General features: G+C 45.4%; 1 protein-coding gene across 2 annotated transcripts in view; it reads left to right on the forward strand.

Moving 5' to 3' along the window:
* The first annotated feature begins 11,310 nt into the window (after positions 1–11,310).
* LOC144108023 (calcium-activated chloride channel regulator 1-like) overlaps positions 11,311–17,961 on the forward strand; it is a 34,033-nt gene continuing 27,382 nt past the window's right edge. The window contains exon 1 of one of the 2 annotated variants that reach the window (XM_077641292.1): positions 11,311–11,468. In XM_077641292.1, the coding sequence (XP_077497418.1) occupies positions 11,401–11,468 (68 nt within the window). In that variant the 5' untranslated portion in view covers positions 11,311–11,400. Of the gene's footprint in view, positions 11,469–15,364; positions 15,520–17,961 lie in introns of those variants that run through there. The other variant, XM_077641293.1, reaches the window with a different exon arrangement.

Raw genomic sequence — 17,961 nt, forward strand, 5'->3', positions numbered from 1 at the left:
TAGCTTTATTACTTTGATGATTTCGCTGACGCATGTGGAAGCATAAACAAAATGAAAAATCGATGCATGTGCAGATTGCGTATATCTCGCGAGAGTTGCCCTAAGAACATGGATCACATTTTTTTTAGAATAAACTGCTCGCGCCGCATTCCCGGTCAATTGTGCGCGAAACTCTCCACACCTTATATTTGCCGTTAAGGGTTCCTCAATATTCAACTGAGACCATGCATCCAGAGGTGACACAGATGTGGCAGGACATAGCATGTTTTAACGTGTTTACCACGACATTCTCTAAACACTTAACTTGGTTTCGCATTCCTCTCTCCTTCCTAAGTAGTACATGTGGCAGAAAGGAGCGCATACTATAGATTGTTCGCAACACTCAACGGCTGTGTTTTAAAATCTCTTCAGCTCATGGCTTGTAGGTATGCTTGACACACAGAGAGCGGACATACGTAAAACGTTTTACCTTCCCTTGGCCAAAAGATAAAGCGTGTCTCTCTAATTTTTTTTCTGATAGCAGGGACAGGAGTACTCTCATTATTGTTCTCAAAAGCGAGATATGTCCCTCTAACATTGATTTTTACATCCAAGTCGCCAGTTGCACTTATGTTGGTCCTTATCTTCGTGCTTGTGCGCGGAAAAATTTTCTTGAATCAATACCTGGGTTCAATAGGGTCCATAAGTGTGAAGTGGGGTTTGGCGAAAGTTTCGATTGAGAGAAAAGAGACATCGTTCTTTTTTTAAGAATTATAAACAGTACACGAAGAGAGAAACAGGTAGCACCACACGTTCGCTTTCAGATGTGCTGCTTAGGAGACGTGAGAGCCTACGCCAGTTCAGTGCATCTTTCTGAAAATACTTTCCTGGCTACGTATACCATTCGGGAAGGCGTACTGTATGCTAAGTCTTTCAGGCTTCTAAATATGAAAAAAAGGTTAATTTCCTTCACCTATTTTTTTTTCTATCTACGTATAAAAGAACTTACAGACGTGCATTCCTCTCTAAATAGCCGGTGCACTCCGAACGCTTACGCAAAATGCATTTGTAAATAATGCCAGCTTTTCACCTCCTAGAGACACCAGATGGAAACAAAAATTAAGGAGTAGCACAATGAGATATCCTTAGTGTTATACAATGCTTAGTGTTATACAAGCATCGAAGGCGTCTCTTGAGAGAAGTATCCTCATTTACACGCCGGAGCACTTTCGAGAGCTAGGTGAACGGCTTGATGACCTACCGATTCCACTGACATTTGTAAAGGCCTCGATAAGAGATCTTTTCTGCGAATTTGAACCCTATAATGCGAAAGACGCTCAAATTTGCTTCGTATCACGGAATTTCTCTGTCGCTCGACCTTCAGAATAAGCTTGTATTTGCTCCCTGGTACTCTAGTCATAGCCTCGAAATGCAGAAATCAATTGGTGATTTTTCTCAGGCGCCTGTGTACGTGCGTTGGTTCGTGTCTTCCGAGAAACACGAAGATGCTCTAAGTCTGTTTCCCAGAGGACTTTGCCAGCTTACAAGCTTAACAAGCACGGATGTCAATGCTCCGGCACACCGATTCAGAAGATGTCAAGTCCGAGAGATCGTGGAGCCTCATCAGCTTTTTATTAACCCGGGCGAACCAGGCAACTGTTTCCCCAAACAGACAGCTCGTTTTCGGCACGGACTGTTTAGGTAGTACGATACAGAATGCCCTGAGAAGGCCAGAAGCTGCTGCCCTCGCTGACGCGCATAAAACACTGAACAACAGTCTGCACTGAACAACAGTCTGCCCTTCATAAGAACACACGATGTAAAACTGTTTAGGACGGCAGAAGTAGACACTATGCTCCTTCCATTTTTGAGCAGCATCCTTCTTGTTCCAAGGTTGTTCAGAGACGGTCAGTATTCTCTCGCCGAAATGTGTTTCTTCTCACGGCGTTGTAGCGCCCTCGAAATAGCCTTCATAGACACATGGATCTCGTTCGCCTGGTTAGTCCTCACCTTTACCTCTCTGGGAGCCTTCGTGTCGCTGAGCCTGTGGATGGCCAGGAAGCTCCTCCTTAGGCGATCCCGCTTTTCCCTGTCTAATGTATGTCTTTATCTAGTTTGTGGTTTGCTGCGTCAAAGTTTTCCAAGCATGCTGGCACAGCGCAGCTTCATACTTGTAGCATGCTCTGTCGGCATGTTCTTCCTTGGCAACTACATTCAGACCACGATCACAGCGATCTGCAGCGTCCCAAGTATTTCAGAAGACATCGGAAGTGCAGCTGAGTTGAAGCTTCTCATCGAGAAGGGTTCGATGCTACCTTGTGCGACGAACCACTGGGAAGGAGTGTGGGATCACTACAAGTTCCACGGCGAAATGTCGTCCGACATCGAAGCTACCATGAAAGCTTTAAAAAAGTGCCGGACAGGCTGCATTCAAGGAAATCGAGCGATGGACTACTGTTTCAGCTTGCTGCGCTCTCGACCTGCGGCGAGGACGTTGTCGCTGAGGCATCGTGGTGGAATCTCCTGCCGGGAGAGCGCATATTCATGGAGCACCAGGCTCTCCTCTTTTTAGATAGAAACCCACATAGGTAAGAAGCATTTCAATATCATCCGGTGTCCCGCGGTAGATGCCCACAGGCGTTTCTTCACATGTGCGTTCATGTTCGCTTTTAGTTTCTTCGTCCAGCGTATTCTGCACCACCTTCCCAAGCACACTTACAACCTCGCCCCCCCCCCCCACTTCCGCATCTGACATCAAGACTGGCGTCAATTGACTCACATACTTACGTTAACACTGTTCTTCGGCAAGGGGCACATGTTCCCGGCCTCCAGGCTTTTAGGCCTGCTTGCCCCTATTGCCCGTGTGATAAGTGGGGTAGGTTTGAGCCTGATTAATGCTTTAGGACCAAAATTTGTTTTTTGGTCGCAGGTATTTTTGCTTTGTGTTTTTCCAATCTCTCAGTCCTTATAACAGCGCAGTAACAATTTAAAGTCTGTGGTGCCAGTATTATTAGATTTAGTGGTGCGGCGTCAAAATAAGGCATCAGGGCTCAGTGGTTATAAAATGCGGAAGGAAATGCTTTGGTTAGCCCAATTTATAACAGAGAAGTGAACAAAAAATTGCCTTAATTTCCAATGACGAAAACACTAAAGCAGCTTTTTTTCTTTATTTGTTTGCTGAATATTTATTTACAGGTACCGCAGCACCCATTGGGGAGATTGAAGCAGGGTGGGAGAAGGATAAAGTCGCAATGCAATGGCAAAGCACAAAAAAACAGTGGCAGATTGAATCAAAATTAGTAACAACAGATACCATCAATGTCAAGAAATATTTCCGATGAAGCAAGTGATGGCATCGATGGCAGGAAACCATCTCTTTCTGTTAAGATAAATTTGCGTGACACTGGAGGCAAGTGCCTTCGTATGCGATGCGCAGTGTTCAAACATTGCCAATTTTCTTATAGTTCGCAGGATGGCCTGCAGTGAGTACAATCCATTTTGTGAATAGGACTAAGCACAATAAATAGAGACAGTTAGGGTAGAAGCGTATCCTGTTGACTCAATTTTTCTTCTCTATATAGTAAACACGTCTTTCATGACGTAACTGTTCATTTTTTTCATCTTTGAAAATGCCTTAAAGAAACTTCGTCATGTCAAGCTCTGCCTACCGTACAAGTAACGGCCAACGGACACGTGGAAAAGTGATAATATCCCATTGTTCTCTCCCTTTTCTATCTCTCCCTCTGTTTCCCTTCCCACGTGTAGGGTAGCATACCGGGCGCTGCCTAGGTAACCTCTCTGCCTTTCCGTCTTTCTTTCTCTCTCTCTGCACTCGATCGATGTACAAACAGTATCAAGGAAAATAGTAAAAAGCATTACACTAGGTGAAGCTCGGACTACACGTTTAGTACTTTTTTCTCAGCACGAAAAAAAAACTAAGCCGCATCTCATCCCTAAAAGAAATGCTACACGCAAGTCGTGTACCTTGAGAGGTATCTGCATGCTTGCATCTCGTCTTTCTACCTCACTTCTCTCTTACTTTTCCCTTTCCTCATCTTAGGGATTGATTCTGCAGCCTGTGCACGATGAGAGAGCTCTTAACGCGTGATATATCATATAGCCCCTTTCTGGGAATAACCCAACTCCGGGCGCTTACGACGCAAGGTGCAAGGTGCAATGAGCAACTGATTATAGGTTTAGGTTTATGGGGGTTTAACGTCCCAAAGCGACTCAGGCTATGAGAGACGCAGTAGTGAAGGGCTCCGGAAATTTCAACCACCTGGGGTTCTTAACGTGCGCTGACATCGCACAGTACACGGGCCTCTAGAATTGATTATAGGTTTGAATAGGGCGAAGTTTTTGCCAGTTCGTCCGGCACTTTGAGAAAGAAAACCTGCTTCTAATTGAGACAGGAATCAGGGCAGAGAAGTGGATGGTACAAAGAGTAATTATCAAGTAAGGTTTATCAGAAAAGAACAGGGCGCTGCTGAAGTGTGCTGCTGCGCGTAGCGTACCGTTTACAGAAAAATGACAAGATCCCGAGGTCTGGAAGACGCAAAAAGGTGTGGGACAAAAAGCAAAAAAAAAAACCAAAGTGATGAAGGGCATCGCTGGTTCAACGATAACCGGGCCTGCTTATGAAGAAGAGCTCGCAGGCCTGACGTACACACGTATCAAGCGCAGATTTACTCATACATGCAGCTTCGAAAATCTCCTTGCTCTGCTCCTGCCGATGACATTGCCTTTGTTCAATATAGGGTTCCAGCCTGCATTCCTTGCAAAGTCTTGGACGACTGGCCCCGTTACCATGTTAGGAAGACGACAGGAGTAGTCGCAGGCTGTCGTTGACACATTAGAGGGTTTCAGTTTCCCGTACATGCAGAGTTCACGTACGCAAACGTGAGAAGTCTACGTAGCATACGCGCATGTCGTTTCAAATCCTTTTAGTTGACGCGCGCGACAGACGCCACGCGTTCTTCCTAGCGCCATCTAATGACAGATGAAGACACTGCTGTAGCCACTCTAAGACGAGACGAGTCAAAGCCAAGCCAGTCGAACTGCTTCGGAGTTCTGCTTCGTTAGGCTTAACAGCTGGGAAATCGCCCTTATATCTGAAAAACAAAAAGCTATTTGTGGCTTGAAACTTTATGCGAGGGTAAGAATGGGTAAATCGATGGCGAATAAAACCGTTTAGAACATGATATCGCGTCGAGGGATTAGCGACGAAGTCGCTATGGCTGTGAAGCGGCGGGCAGGGCGCCGCCATGTTTGTCAACGCTACGTACGCAAGCAACGCAAAGACCGCAACGCAAAAATCCGAATCTCACGTACGTACGTGAGACTCGCGCATACCCTTTGCGTTCTGTGCATGCGCACTGGTCACCCGTAAGAGCTCTACGTACGTGAAGCCTCTACGTACGTGAAACTAAAGCTCTCTATTAGCCTTTCTGGCCGATGTGAAACCTGCCAGGACTCAGTAAGAACAAGTGAATCACATCGGTGTAGCAGGCTGCGCATGTGGTTTGAGAGGACATCATATTTTGTTGACTGTGCAAGGGAATGAAGGACGTATACAGCAGCGTCGCTTGTATCACCAAGCATGAGTATTAGTACATACCCTGCGCCGCGCATGCTGTATAAAAGATTGTGGAGTTTGAAATATTTGTGAGCTGATCCCGATGCGCCACTAAAATGGGAAAAAAATTCTATGTTCGTATTATCTTTTTGTACAGTGGCGGTGTTAAAGATCCTAAAGGAACAGAAGCTAAACGTAGTGAGGGCAAGGGCACTAAAAGAAAGGGACCAGAAAAGGAAAACGTTTTCCACTGTCCTGTACATTCAGGGTGTCTCTGACAGCCTTAGGAAGGTCGCTCGCCATTATGATGTAGACATGGTGTTTTCGGCAAAAGACAAGCTCGACCGAATCTCTGCTGCCATTGGGAGGTATGACACACAGCAGGAGAGGCAGCGTCGAATTGTATTCGTCAATTACAGCAGGTTTGCAACCAGTCGTTTCTTTCGTACTGCCTATTGAATCGTGCAGTTTTTCACATCGTTTGTCGTTCGCTGAGTGGAGGCTATAAATAGCTGTGATATGTCTTTGCGTAAGGTGCAGAAGGTGAAGAAATGTAATCGCACTGACCTTCACAAGAAAGTCTTCATGATGAGTGCTGGAGATTCCACTGAATCCATAGGTAAACTTTCTCTGGTGACCATTAACCTCACTGAGATATGATCTTATGGAAGTGATTGATCTACCATTGTTCACACGCTTATTTTCTCATATTCGTCGCTTTTTCTCTGTGATAGCACTTTCTTGTTTGTCGAGAGTAGTAATATAGCGCTGAATTTATCAGAAGACATCAGATAAATTTTTAAAACAGCAGTAGCGCTTTCTTTGACGTTTCTCTTTTTTTTTTCCTGATGGTTTACGAAAACCACGTCATTAAGCCTGTCGACCACTTATTTTTGCTCAGTTCACCTACCAACTGAACACCGCCACGGTGCTCTCACTTCTGGCCTTTTAATTTATTTGTTTTTTTATATACACAGGCGATATTTCTCATACAGAATGAACATAACCTTCCTTCCATATCATGTATTCTCAATCGAAGCCAAAAGACAAAACACAACTGAAACAGGACCCACCCGGAGCCTGACTCATGCTTCAAAACTGTCGTCAGCAGTCAAATGTACAGTGAAGCGAAGTAGCGCACATCAAACACTGGTGTCAGAGCTGTCCTTTATGCGCCTCCTCAGCTGCCCAAGTGTGCATCATGTCAATGCGGTCTTTATACGTGGTGTCACTGGAATCGATTGCACACACTCTGAGTAGTGATCAGTGAGGTATATATAGTATGAGGCACACTTGGACGCCTTGTAGGATTTCAGCCGTCGATCAGAACAGTGCACGGATAACGGATGCCAGCGCAGTGTTGCGTTACGGTGTTTTTCTCACACGTGACCATGGAAGCGAGCGCTTCTCGAACGAACAGCACTGCTCTAAAATACACAAGATTGCCGCCAGAGCTGTCCTGGTCATGACCCCGTTGTTACCCAAGCACGCTCTTTTTCTCGCAAATACATTTCACTTTTTCTTCCCGGGAAACTTGGTTCTGTTACTTTGTGAAAGCTGGCGTGAGGCCCAAGGCTCAGTCTGTGCGAACAAAGTGGACACGTGATCGCGCCTCGAAAAGGTGCCCACTTACAACTCTCCTTCCGCTTAAGCGGGGCGGCATGACAGATGTTTCACTACTACCTCTACTACAACAATGAGAAACACGCTTTGCTTCGTAACTTCTGCATTACCAGCTACGAATGGAAACCAAAGTAAGCAATAATGGTTTTGAAACGACGAGAATTTAGTCTGGTTGAACCAACATGGAGATAGTCTAGAACTGTACAATAATCAGCTGCGCTGGAGCAAGTAAATCTTGGTATATATTTAATGATATTTAGAATGAGTATCAGTTCCCTTAGGTATTACTGGTCAATTTTTCTTCACGTATTTTGTACCACACTCCTACGGAGAAGAATAAGTAATAGCGAGAAGAATCAAAAGGTCCCTAAACATCACCAGCGTGCTTCGCTTCCGCACCGTTCGGTTATCATACCTTATCAGCCGGCTCAGAGTACTTGTGCTGCAGCTACAACGTCCAAGAGCTCGTGACGACACTTTAAGCAACGATAACAGACTACAGCTCTGTCGCCAAACCATATGAAGTGGTCTGTGCGATTGTTCTACTGTTTCCTTAGTGACTGCAGTTTTGACACGCGTCGGGTAATGCTCGCACTTGAAAGGCATCTGAATTGTTTGTTTTATCCACCCTGATAGGCAAGATTATTTTCACCGCGTGCGCTCTGCTTTCTAGAGGCTTTAGAGCTTGAGATAAATAACAACTCCTTCTATAAAAAAGCATGTGCTCCCCTTTGGCAGCCTGGTTAAGGTCGCTAAAAGTGAACCTGCCATATATTTGTCATCCATTATTTAAGAATTCCAACAGCGAGGTTCTGGCTTTACCGAGAACAAAAATACCCGCACTATTCGAGTAATTTTTTCGGGTTTTTGGAATGGAAAAGCGAATTAGCGTGCTATTCGAGGTGTTGTTTCAAAACATAACCAGCATATCTGATAAGGCAGGTCATCCTGGATACAGGTGAAAACACTAAGTACGCTTGGCTTTTGAGGTCGCATCACTCAATTTTCCGTGAACTGTTACAGCGGTAAACTGAAGTCTGCTAAGCCTGATGATGATAGAAAATAGAAACCATACAATTCGACTGATTCGGTTGCCAACGCAGCTGCCCACCTGTTAACGTAATGTTGGTATCATCTCATGCAAACGAGAGGATCTCCTCAAAACAAGTTTTTAACAGATACCGTTGGAAAACAAAGAAACAGAAAGTGCCCGACCAGCAATAGTGACACTGCACTTTTACATGAGTGCCCACTAGCGAGCCCATATGGACCATAAAGATACAGAAGACAGATTCTCGGAAAAGCCCATTCTATCGTCCCAAGGGTAATTACGCAAACCACGCCCGGGAATCAATGCGCATTGGACAAGATATGAAAGCTGTGGCTGCCGGCTGAAATGAACTTCGAAATCAGGAGACTAACGGTGGAGTTGAGTTTAGGTAGACTAGCTGGAATGATGGGATACGGGCGACTTAGTGAAGCTGACAGACACCGTCCGTCCGCGTCCCCACGTTCATACTTTTTTATCGAAACGAAATCCAACCAAATCGAACCGTTCAAACTACATAGCTGGGAATTATATTGACAGTCTTATGTAACATGGGTTTTCATTTAAAAAGCGACCACGCTGTTTGCGATCATTCGGCTCAGTGCAGATTTGTAGGCAGTTGCTTTGACCAGGTAAGGATAATGTTTTAATGAGCCTGATTTCACATCTAACAAAGCTAAATTATGTATTCAATTCAATTTCAATTGATGCCATATTCCTCGCATACAAAATTCCAAACACTTTTAAGACCCATATGCAACGGCTAGTTCGGATCCAAGAACACAATATGTGTAAAAACAAATATCTTTTGGTTATTAGCTGAAGTGCGAAATTGTAAGAGTAGAAGTTACAAAAGGTATTGAGAAATCTCTGCTTCACATGTTTTCCTCAAAGTACCGACTGATATTTTTTTTCACCTTAAGATAAACTCCACGAGACGTGAAAATTATCACACCAATAGGCGCGCCTACTGACGTGCCTACTGACAGCTGTACTGACGTACCTGCTGTGCGGCGAAGCATGCATTGGGCTGTCCCAAGACTGGTCAGATCGAAAATCTCCAGAGTCAATAGGAATAATTGGTTGCTTACCTCCGTGCAACACGCCGTACGTATACTAGCGATTCTATTGTTCCTATTGGATAAATAGAGTGTCTATCTTGACCATTCGCCCTGCATACCAAACACAATGGCAATACAGTGCGTAGCAGAAGCAAAAAGTCTAGAATAATCTGTACACGCAATCGGTGCCAAAGGTCTCACGGCGTAAAAGTGGTGAACATGCAGCGCCAAGTGGATAACATACTTGGTTTTCGTACGGGGTATCCGTAGGTGTGACGTCACTGATTCATGACAGCTAACTTGAGTGACTAGTTAGCACGGCTTTCAAAAACAGTGCACCTCTTTCTTGAAACGTGCACAAACAGATTCTGAATAATCGAAACAGAAAGTTCAATGCCTAAAAAAAATGAGGTATTTTTGTTCCGGACTTTTTCGACGCCGGCCGCTGATATAGGGTACAAACATCTCAAACTAAGGAGGAACAAACAATGTTCGCGTACTGCCAGTTTAATTCGGGCATGCCCAAACTGGCTTATAACGCAATTTCAGGAAGCGGAGCCCTGCAATCACTCAGTTCGTTTTCTGTCGCCTGTTGTTCACATCCGTTGCATAGACGCTGCAAGCCACGGGACAGTCACCTGACTCAGTGATACATCACGGATCTATGTGCGTCATCACCCAAGGTGGGTGTGCTCACCTTGGTACTTCATTGCGTTTACATAAGCCTTTCATTCCCTCTCTGTCTCTGAAGCCAGTGTCGCGAGCGCAATAAAAACAACACACGTCGCTAAAGACTTACTGCATTGCCTTTACTCGCACGCCGAAACGCTCCTCCAGAGTTTATCTTCCTACGTCAACCGGTTTCAGAGCTTGCGCCACGGTTATCTGTGACTACGAGGCTCTTTCATCTCTATTTCCTCTCGCGGTGACACACTGAATGCGAAGGTGGCTCAAGGCAGGGCTTCCCAGTTGCTCCCCTCAAAGGCACTAAACTGCCACTCGCAAGGTGCTCCGCAGACTAAATGCGGCGCTACCATTCGTGCGTGCGTATGCTAATGCAAGTCAATAGAAAGAGCCGTACGTTCTATGCGAAATTCGGAGACAATGCCAAATGGATCACAAAAGCGTCTGCAATTATAAGAATTCACGCCTAGAGGCAGCCGCCGCGCTGGCTCAGTGGCTATGGCGCTCGGCTGCAGACCCGAAAGACGCAGGTTCGATCCCAGCCGCGGCGGTCGAAATTTGATGGAGGCGAAATTCTAGAGGCCTGTGTACTGTGCGATGTCAGTGCACGTTAACAAACCCCAGGTGGCCGAAATTTCCAGAGCCCTTAACTACGGCATCCCTCATCGCCTGAGTCGCTTACCAATTTACCAATTTGAGAAATCAATTGTCGGCAGTTATAACAAGCATTTGTCTAATTCGTGCAGCTAGTGTAAGTTCTGTGGAACACCTAAGTGATCGCATGGAGCGAACAAAGGGGTCTTGAAACTTTAAGGACTTTTCATCCCAACAAATGTCTGCGAGTACGAGTGCGTGCGCGTGGAGCTCACAAATTCGCTGCTTTGTTTTTCCCAACACTTGCCCCTGGTAGCGCCTAAAGTCATCACAGGAGAACTCCGGAATCACCGGAAACGCTGGCTGGTGGAAAGATGTTGACACACAACTTTCTACGAAGGAATAATGAGTAGATGACTAAGAAACAACATGTCCGGAATACACGACACTGGGCTTTAAGGAGTTAACACCACCGTGTGAATGGAATGCTTTTTGTGGCTGGTGAAAACAAAGCATACGTAAATAGGTATCACAAACAAAGATATCGCGGGGAACGCGGCCAAAAACGCAACATAGGGGAATAAGCCACCAGCGACGATAAGCATGTTGTTAGGTGTGGACTTGGAACGCCGTAGACGATGTCTTTGGAGGCCACTAGATGATAAAAGCCGGGTAAATGGAACGCAGGCAGTGCCACCAATCTGGAGTGCATGGTTAGGCTCAGGAGGCGTGGCTTCCAAAACAACGAGATTAGCAGGACGTCACAATAGCGGCCAAAGTTCTTTTGCTGAGTGCACCCCTGTACACCCGGCGCAGTCGTCGTACGCACACTTTCCATGCACAACGTTGTCTCAATAATCCTTGGCCGTAGAGGACATATGGATCACGGAATGGGTCTCCTCAGGTATGTCACCTCTTTTTTTAATGCCAGCCTGGTGAACTTAGACCATATGGGCGTTGTTGCCGTGCCCTCGTGATATGGGAAGTGGAACAACCATCACTCTCACTTTTCCGGGTCTGACAACGTGCCGAAAGGCCGTAGGGTTTTACGGGACCAGGTAAGATAGATAGATAGATAGATAGATATATAAAGAGGAGGAGGGAAAGGCAGGAATGTTAACCAATAAGGGGTTCCGACTGGCTACCCTGCGATGGTGAAGAGGAATTGGGGACTAAAAAGAGGAAGAGAGAAGGGGAAAAAGGCATAACACACACACACGCACAACGCTGTCACAATTTGTCACTCAATCCAGTCGCTCTCAAGTAGGCAAAGAGTGCCTTGTATGCCTTGAGGGCAGTCGACTGCTGTGGCCACGGACCGAGGATCTTTTGCTCTGTTAATGGGCGAGGATCGAGGCGGTCCAGGGCACAACACAGTGTCTGCCTTGCACTCGCAAATGCAGTGCACTCACAGAGAAGATGAGCGATGGTCTCCTCATAACCACAGCTTTCACACCGGGTAAAATTCCCGTGGAAAGCGGCAGCGCAAAGCAACAAGGACGAAAGAGAGACACGAGAACACAGGAAAAGCGCTGACGTCATCTTACCCCTAGTTGTCACGCTCCCTTATCCCTAGTTTTCAAGCTCCCTTATCCCTAGTTTTCATAGGCGGCAATGAGGTACATGTCTTGTGCAGACACACTGACTCGTAGCAGCGATCACACAGACCGTAGCCACAGCCTGCCAAAAGCATGAAGGTTACTCTAGCCAGCGCTGCGGCAATTGCGCGAAGTGGATGATTTGTAACCTTCAGTTATATTATTGCACTGTTTGTAGAGTGCACATTGGCTTTGCGGCGGCAAGAAACTGCTTCCCAGAGTTTCAAAGCGCCAAGAAAGTGGTAGCTCCGACCGGAGCAAGTCTACTCCCTTAAGGTATCCAGATTCACATGTGTCCCAGGCCGTATTGTTTTTCATTTAATACCAATTGGATTATTTGCTGTTTTCTTGTTGTTTTCGAGGCAGTATTAAACGAATAAATATAATTGCACTGAATTTTCGATCTCTCATTTCCTCGGATGCATGAGATGGCTGGAGAGTTAAGCTGACCGGCAGTAAAACATATAAAATTGCTATCCTTTTCCATTTGTTTTTTTGCGGACGATACTGCAATAGTGACCACTCATTCCAGACAAAAACTTCCTGCGCAGTTTTCGCAGACGTGAAGATTGAACCGAATAAGCGTTTTTAGTGATTATCGTTATTATTAACGTGAGATAATGTTATTAGAAGCAGTATATTATTATTAGTAATAGTAGGAGTAGTGGTAGCAGTAGTCGTAGTAATGAGAATTTGCGGCGATTATCCCGTTCTGACCTTACAAGCGCTTACCGAGAACATCTCTTTTTCTTCTGACTCCGCAACGGCAATTCTTGCCTTCATTGAGGACCAGCTAAGCAACATGCGGCAATTCTGTTGCGTGCGTAAATCCGGTTAGCCGCCAGTGAAGATAGAAGGCAAAGCTGCATGCCCTTTTTTGGGAACTGATCTCACAATGGTATTTTCGCGCCATGACGTCAGCAACATGCCCACTCAGGCTCTATTCAGTCCAGTTGATTACCGTACGACACCAATTGTTGTAAGACCGTCATCACTGTTCTTATCTCGCACAGTGAATTGTGCATTTATTTCGCGTGCAGCTTTATCTTTACGTCGGTTATCAACGTGCTGATAAAGCGAACGTGTTGCACGTTCCAAATATAGGTGGCAGTGACGTCAGTGCAAAATCCCCTTACCCCAGGCGTCACAGACTGAGGAAAGCATGCTTTAGTACAGCTGTGACAGAACATCGCCATTCTGGGATTTTCTTCTATAATCCGCCATTTGTTGTAAACTCGAGGTTTTTGCGAATCCTGGCCTTAACCATTGGGCTAAAAAATAACAGAAATGAAGAGAAATAGGAAGGCTGGTCGATGTGTTAAAAAACGTCTCGGCTTCAAAGTCAGTGTTGAATATAAAGTAACTTGTATTACACTACTTGAAACATATGGTCACTCTACCGATAAAGGTATACTGATATGAAGCAATTAATTCGAACATTAACGCAGCGCCAGATGCGTACAGATATTCAGTGTAACTTGTGCTCAATCGCTTTGATCAAGGTATGAAACAAACAACACTTGTTACTGGGCTAGTCGGTGCATAGTAGTTCTATGTACAAACGTTAGCCCAAAATAAGACACAATCACAAGAACGTCCTGTCCACCGTTCTTGTGACTGTGTCTTATTTTGCGCTAACGTTTGTACATAGAAGTATGAAGCAAATTTCTACGATTTCAAAACTTCAGTGTGCGTGCACCTTCGAGCGTTACTTGCAGCGGATTAAGCGCGCCTCTATGAGTGTTCGGTATCATTCGCAATGTTGCTGATTGGCTGTCGTCACAAAGCTCTACTGAGCACTTAATCTCTGTGTTCTGGCGGGTCGCGAAGCTTTTTGCACTCGCTTTAGAGAAATTCCGCTGCTGCAGCGACATATTGGGCTGGATCGCGCACAGATTTCCTAGCGTACCCCGCGATGTCTTCATCGCCACGGCGCCACTGAAGCAGTACAACGATGTATTGCGACCACGTCGTCACGCGCGTGCAGAAAAGAACAAAAAATGGGCAGTGGCTTAGCTCGGCTATGCAAGAATATACGTAGCGAAAGCTATAGGAATAGTTTGGTTAGCCCTGGTTAGTCCTGATTGCAAGTCCAGCTTAATCTGGTTGTCTGGCTAGTTGTTGTCACGTGTTTCATCACGCGGTTGGTCAGGTGACCAGTCACGTGGTTGGTCACGTGCTGCGGTGCGACCACGGTGGGAATGCGGCCACGGCGAAACTCCGAGTTCGTGGCCAATGTAGCTTTCGCTACAAAAATAGGATCTGTATTTACAGGCCTTAGTTAGCTTAGGGACTGGGGCGTATCTATGGCTGAAGCAGCCTTCCTTGTAGCTGGATAGACGCTGATGATGCGACTCTCGTCTTTCCTATCAGCCTTTCTTCTGGCATCTCTTTCAATTGGATTGTGTAAAGTCTTACGTGAAACACCATGTATGTATGTATGTATGTATGTATGTATGTATGTATGTATGTATGTATGTATGTATGTATGTATGTATGTATGTATGTATGTATGTATGTATGTATGTATGTATGTATGTATGTATGTATGTATGTATGTATGTATGTATGTATGTATGTGTGTATGTATGTATGTATGTATGTATGTATGTATGTATGTATGTATGTATGTATGTATGTATGTATGTATGTATGTATGTATGTATGTATGTATGTATGTATGTATGTATGTATGTATGTATGTATGTATGTATGTATGTACCAGCGATGCATAACAGAAGCTCGGCAGAAAGATTTTTGTTCGTCTTCCGGCCAGGAAATAAATGGTGTCATTAGAGTGAAATCACAGGATCGCCATTTGAGCATTCGTAACGAAGCATTGCCGTGTCCAGGAGCTGATGAATATTAAACTTCCTTCAGAGGTTGTAGGATTTAAGTATGTGACTTGTGATATTCTCAGTCGACGTTTTCGGGACAAGGAGAAGTAGGTCTGGTGGTACCGTCATCACAAACGTAACTTTGCCCTCAGGTGGCCAACAATACGTCACCATTTTTTTACTCTCATTGTTATGTTAGGAGAGCGTTATCAGGAGAGCGCTAGCTCTCCTTCTGTACACCGCTTATCTTATCTGCAGAGAATGTGGGAGTGATGCTTCTGTCGCCGGTGCGTGAATGGGCACTCTTTCGCAAATCTCGGTAAAGTCGATAGGCTGGCTATGTTTTCCAGAGGTAAAAGAAATCTGAGTTGCACATGTGTCGTGTGCAAAGCAGGTTTAGTAAGCGTCTTGCCGGCGGATGTTGCATCTATATATAAACCTTGGGCATGAACGTGCCGTTGGCTAAGGTCTCTACGTAGTGCGCTCAGCGTTTGTTTTCATCGACACTAGAGATCAAGAGGTAAGCTAATATTCGCCTATATGCTCTAGATGTTACCATTAAACCCGTCTACCTCTCATTCTCACATCTGCGCAATGTCCGAGCCCCAGCAATGTCATCCATGAAATGCTCTGGTAAAAGTTGCTTTGACGTCAGTTTTAGCTCCTTCTTCGAAACCACGCTGATATCTTTCACTGTTTATAGAAGACCCGCCGCGGTGGCTCAGTGGTTAGGGCGCTCAGCTACTGATCCGGAGTTCCCGGGTTCGAACCCGACCGCGGCGGCTGCGTTTTTATGGAGGCAAAACGGTAAGGCACCCGTGTGCTGTGCGACGTCAGTGCACGTTAAAAATCCCCAGGTGGTCGAAGTTATTCCGGAGCCCTCCACTACGGCGCCACTTTCTTCCTTTCTTCTTTCACTCCCTACTTTATTCCTTCCCTTACGGCGCGGTTCAGGTGCCCAACGATATACGGGACAGATACTGCGCCATTTCCCTTCCACCAAAAAAACCAATTATCATTATGTTATAGAAACTGACGTTTTTTATGTGAGATTCGAGTTTGGCGTCACCGCTCACGTAAGTTTGGAAAATAAAAGTCACGCGAAGTGTTCTTTTAACTATTATAACCATGATCTTTGATAGCACGTCTATCGCTTTAGCACTATGTCACTGCGAAAGCAATATATCAGAGCGAAAGCACTCTTATAATAAACTGCTATCTCCAACCAAAAAATTTTAACTTTAACCCTTCGTTTCGAAGCCGACTCGGCTCCTTCATCAGGGGTGACTGAGGGCAGTAGCTAACGCCTTTTAAGTATGGAGAGGAGGGGGGGGGTGAAAAGAACGAAAGCTGTGTCGCGAAAGGCGCGGAGGAGGGGGAGGGGGTTTAGGCTGTTAGTTACGCTGGCGCACTGCAGAGATGTGCTGAATTGGTTAGCTACTGCCCTCAGTCACCCCTGATGAAGGAGCCGAGTCGGCTTCGAAACGTTGGGTTAAAGTTAAAATTTTTGGTTGGAGATTGCAGTTTATTATGTCTTCAAACCCAACCAGACAGGCAAATCTGTGAAAATGTTTAGTTTTCAAAGCACTCTTTCAATGGCCATACACCGAGCAAGATCTTGAAATGTTTGTGGGTTTGTGCAAAGTGGTTTGCGACGTTTGTGAGTTTGTGCTAAGTGAAAGACGTAAACAAAAATAAATCAAATAAATATCCGTGACTGGGACTGGAACCCGTGGCGGCGCGGAGATCAGCTGCGCTGGCCACTGCGCGAGAGCGCTAGGCTATCGCCACAGCCAAATACGCCTCGTGTTAAACTGCAGCACACACTCGCATTGTTCATTGCCCATCATTTTGTTCATCATATAATTCTCCTATCAAACTAATATTCGCGCTTTGAGCTATGTTGCGGCAGTGACAGAGAAATGCGGGCTGCATGCGTTGGCATGGACAACACAGCACTAGAGCAATACGTGTTGGCGTTGACAACATTGCTTTAGAACCGCAGCACTGGAGCATAGGCCGCCGGCGTACATTGGGTAAATTGGCAGGGGTGTTGAAAAAGTTGAAGACGCGCGAAACTGGCTTCCTGGGTAAGTGGACACCTCAGTCGCGTTTTGAGGTATGTGGCGGTGGTGTCCACCTGCAAACAACTGTGCCTTCGCACAATATTTAGTGCTTAGCAATGCTAAATAGCCTCCCATCTTTTTTTTTTGTTTTCTACCCAATCGAACATGATAAACAGGAGTGGAGGGGACCATTCATGGGTGTGAGGGCTTGGTAGCTACCAGACCCTAACCCGTGATAACACTGACAAAAGACAAGGAGGAAGACTTGAACAAGGAAGGTCAATTAATAAAGTCTAAGAACTCATGTATTTTCCCCTCTTGATTCTGTTCCTAAGCTATATAGAACGCCAAAGTTTGGATATCTGAGGAGCTCCGACTTCCTAATGCCTTTGTGTCCTTTAACGTGCATTAAAGAATGAGAAACACAGCACTTTTCGACTTCGCTTGCATGGAAAATGTCAGCGTTGTCTAGGATGCAACTACTGAACTTGAACTCCGCAAGACGTTTTGAATCATGCTGGATGCAAACCTTTCTGAAAAACAACGACAGAGGGAGGGGGTAAGAGAATGAGAAAGTTAAAAAAGACAGGAAAATAAGACCTGCACCAACTACGTTGGCCGCTCCCTGATAAGAATTTATGCATAACCTTGGGCAACTTTTTGGTCATAAGCAAATGAAGCCTCCATCCAAGACATAGTGGTTGACAGCAACCTGCAGACTTACGTGGTGTTTTAGGACGTCTGACCAGCTGATCTTTGTGTTTGGATCGATAAAGTATAGACTATTTGGAATCATCGTCGCCATCAGGGTTGCTTAGCTGACAGTTTCATCACATAGGTGGAATGCTCTGCAAGAGAACATATAGCCATTTATCCGCTGCGGCATGATAGTCAGA

The sequence above is a fragment of the Amblyomma americanum genome, chromosome 10 (assembly GCF_052857255.1).
Source record: "Amblyomma americanum isolate KBUSLIRL-KWMA chromosome 10, ASM5285725v1, whole genome shotgun sequence".
NCBI lineage: Eukaryota > Metazoa > Arthropoda > Arachnida > Ixodida > Ixodidae > Amblyomma > Amblyomma americanum.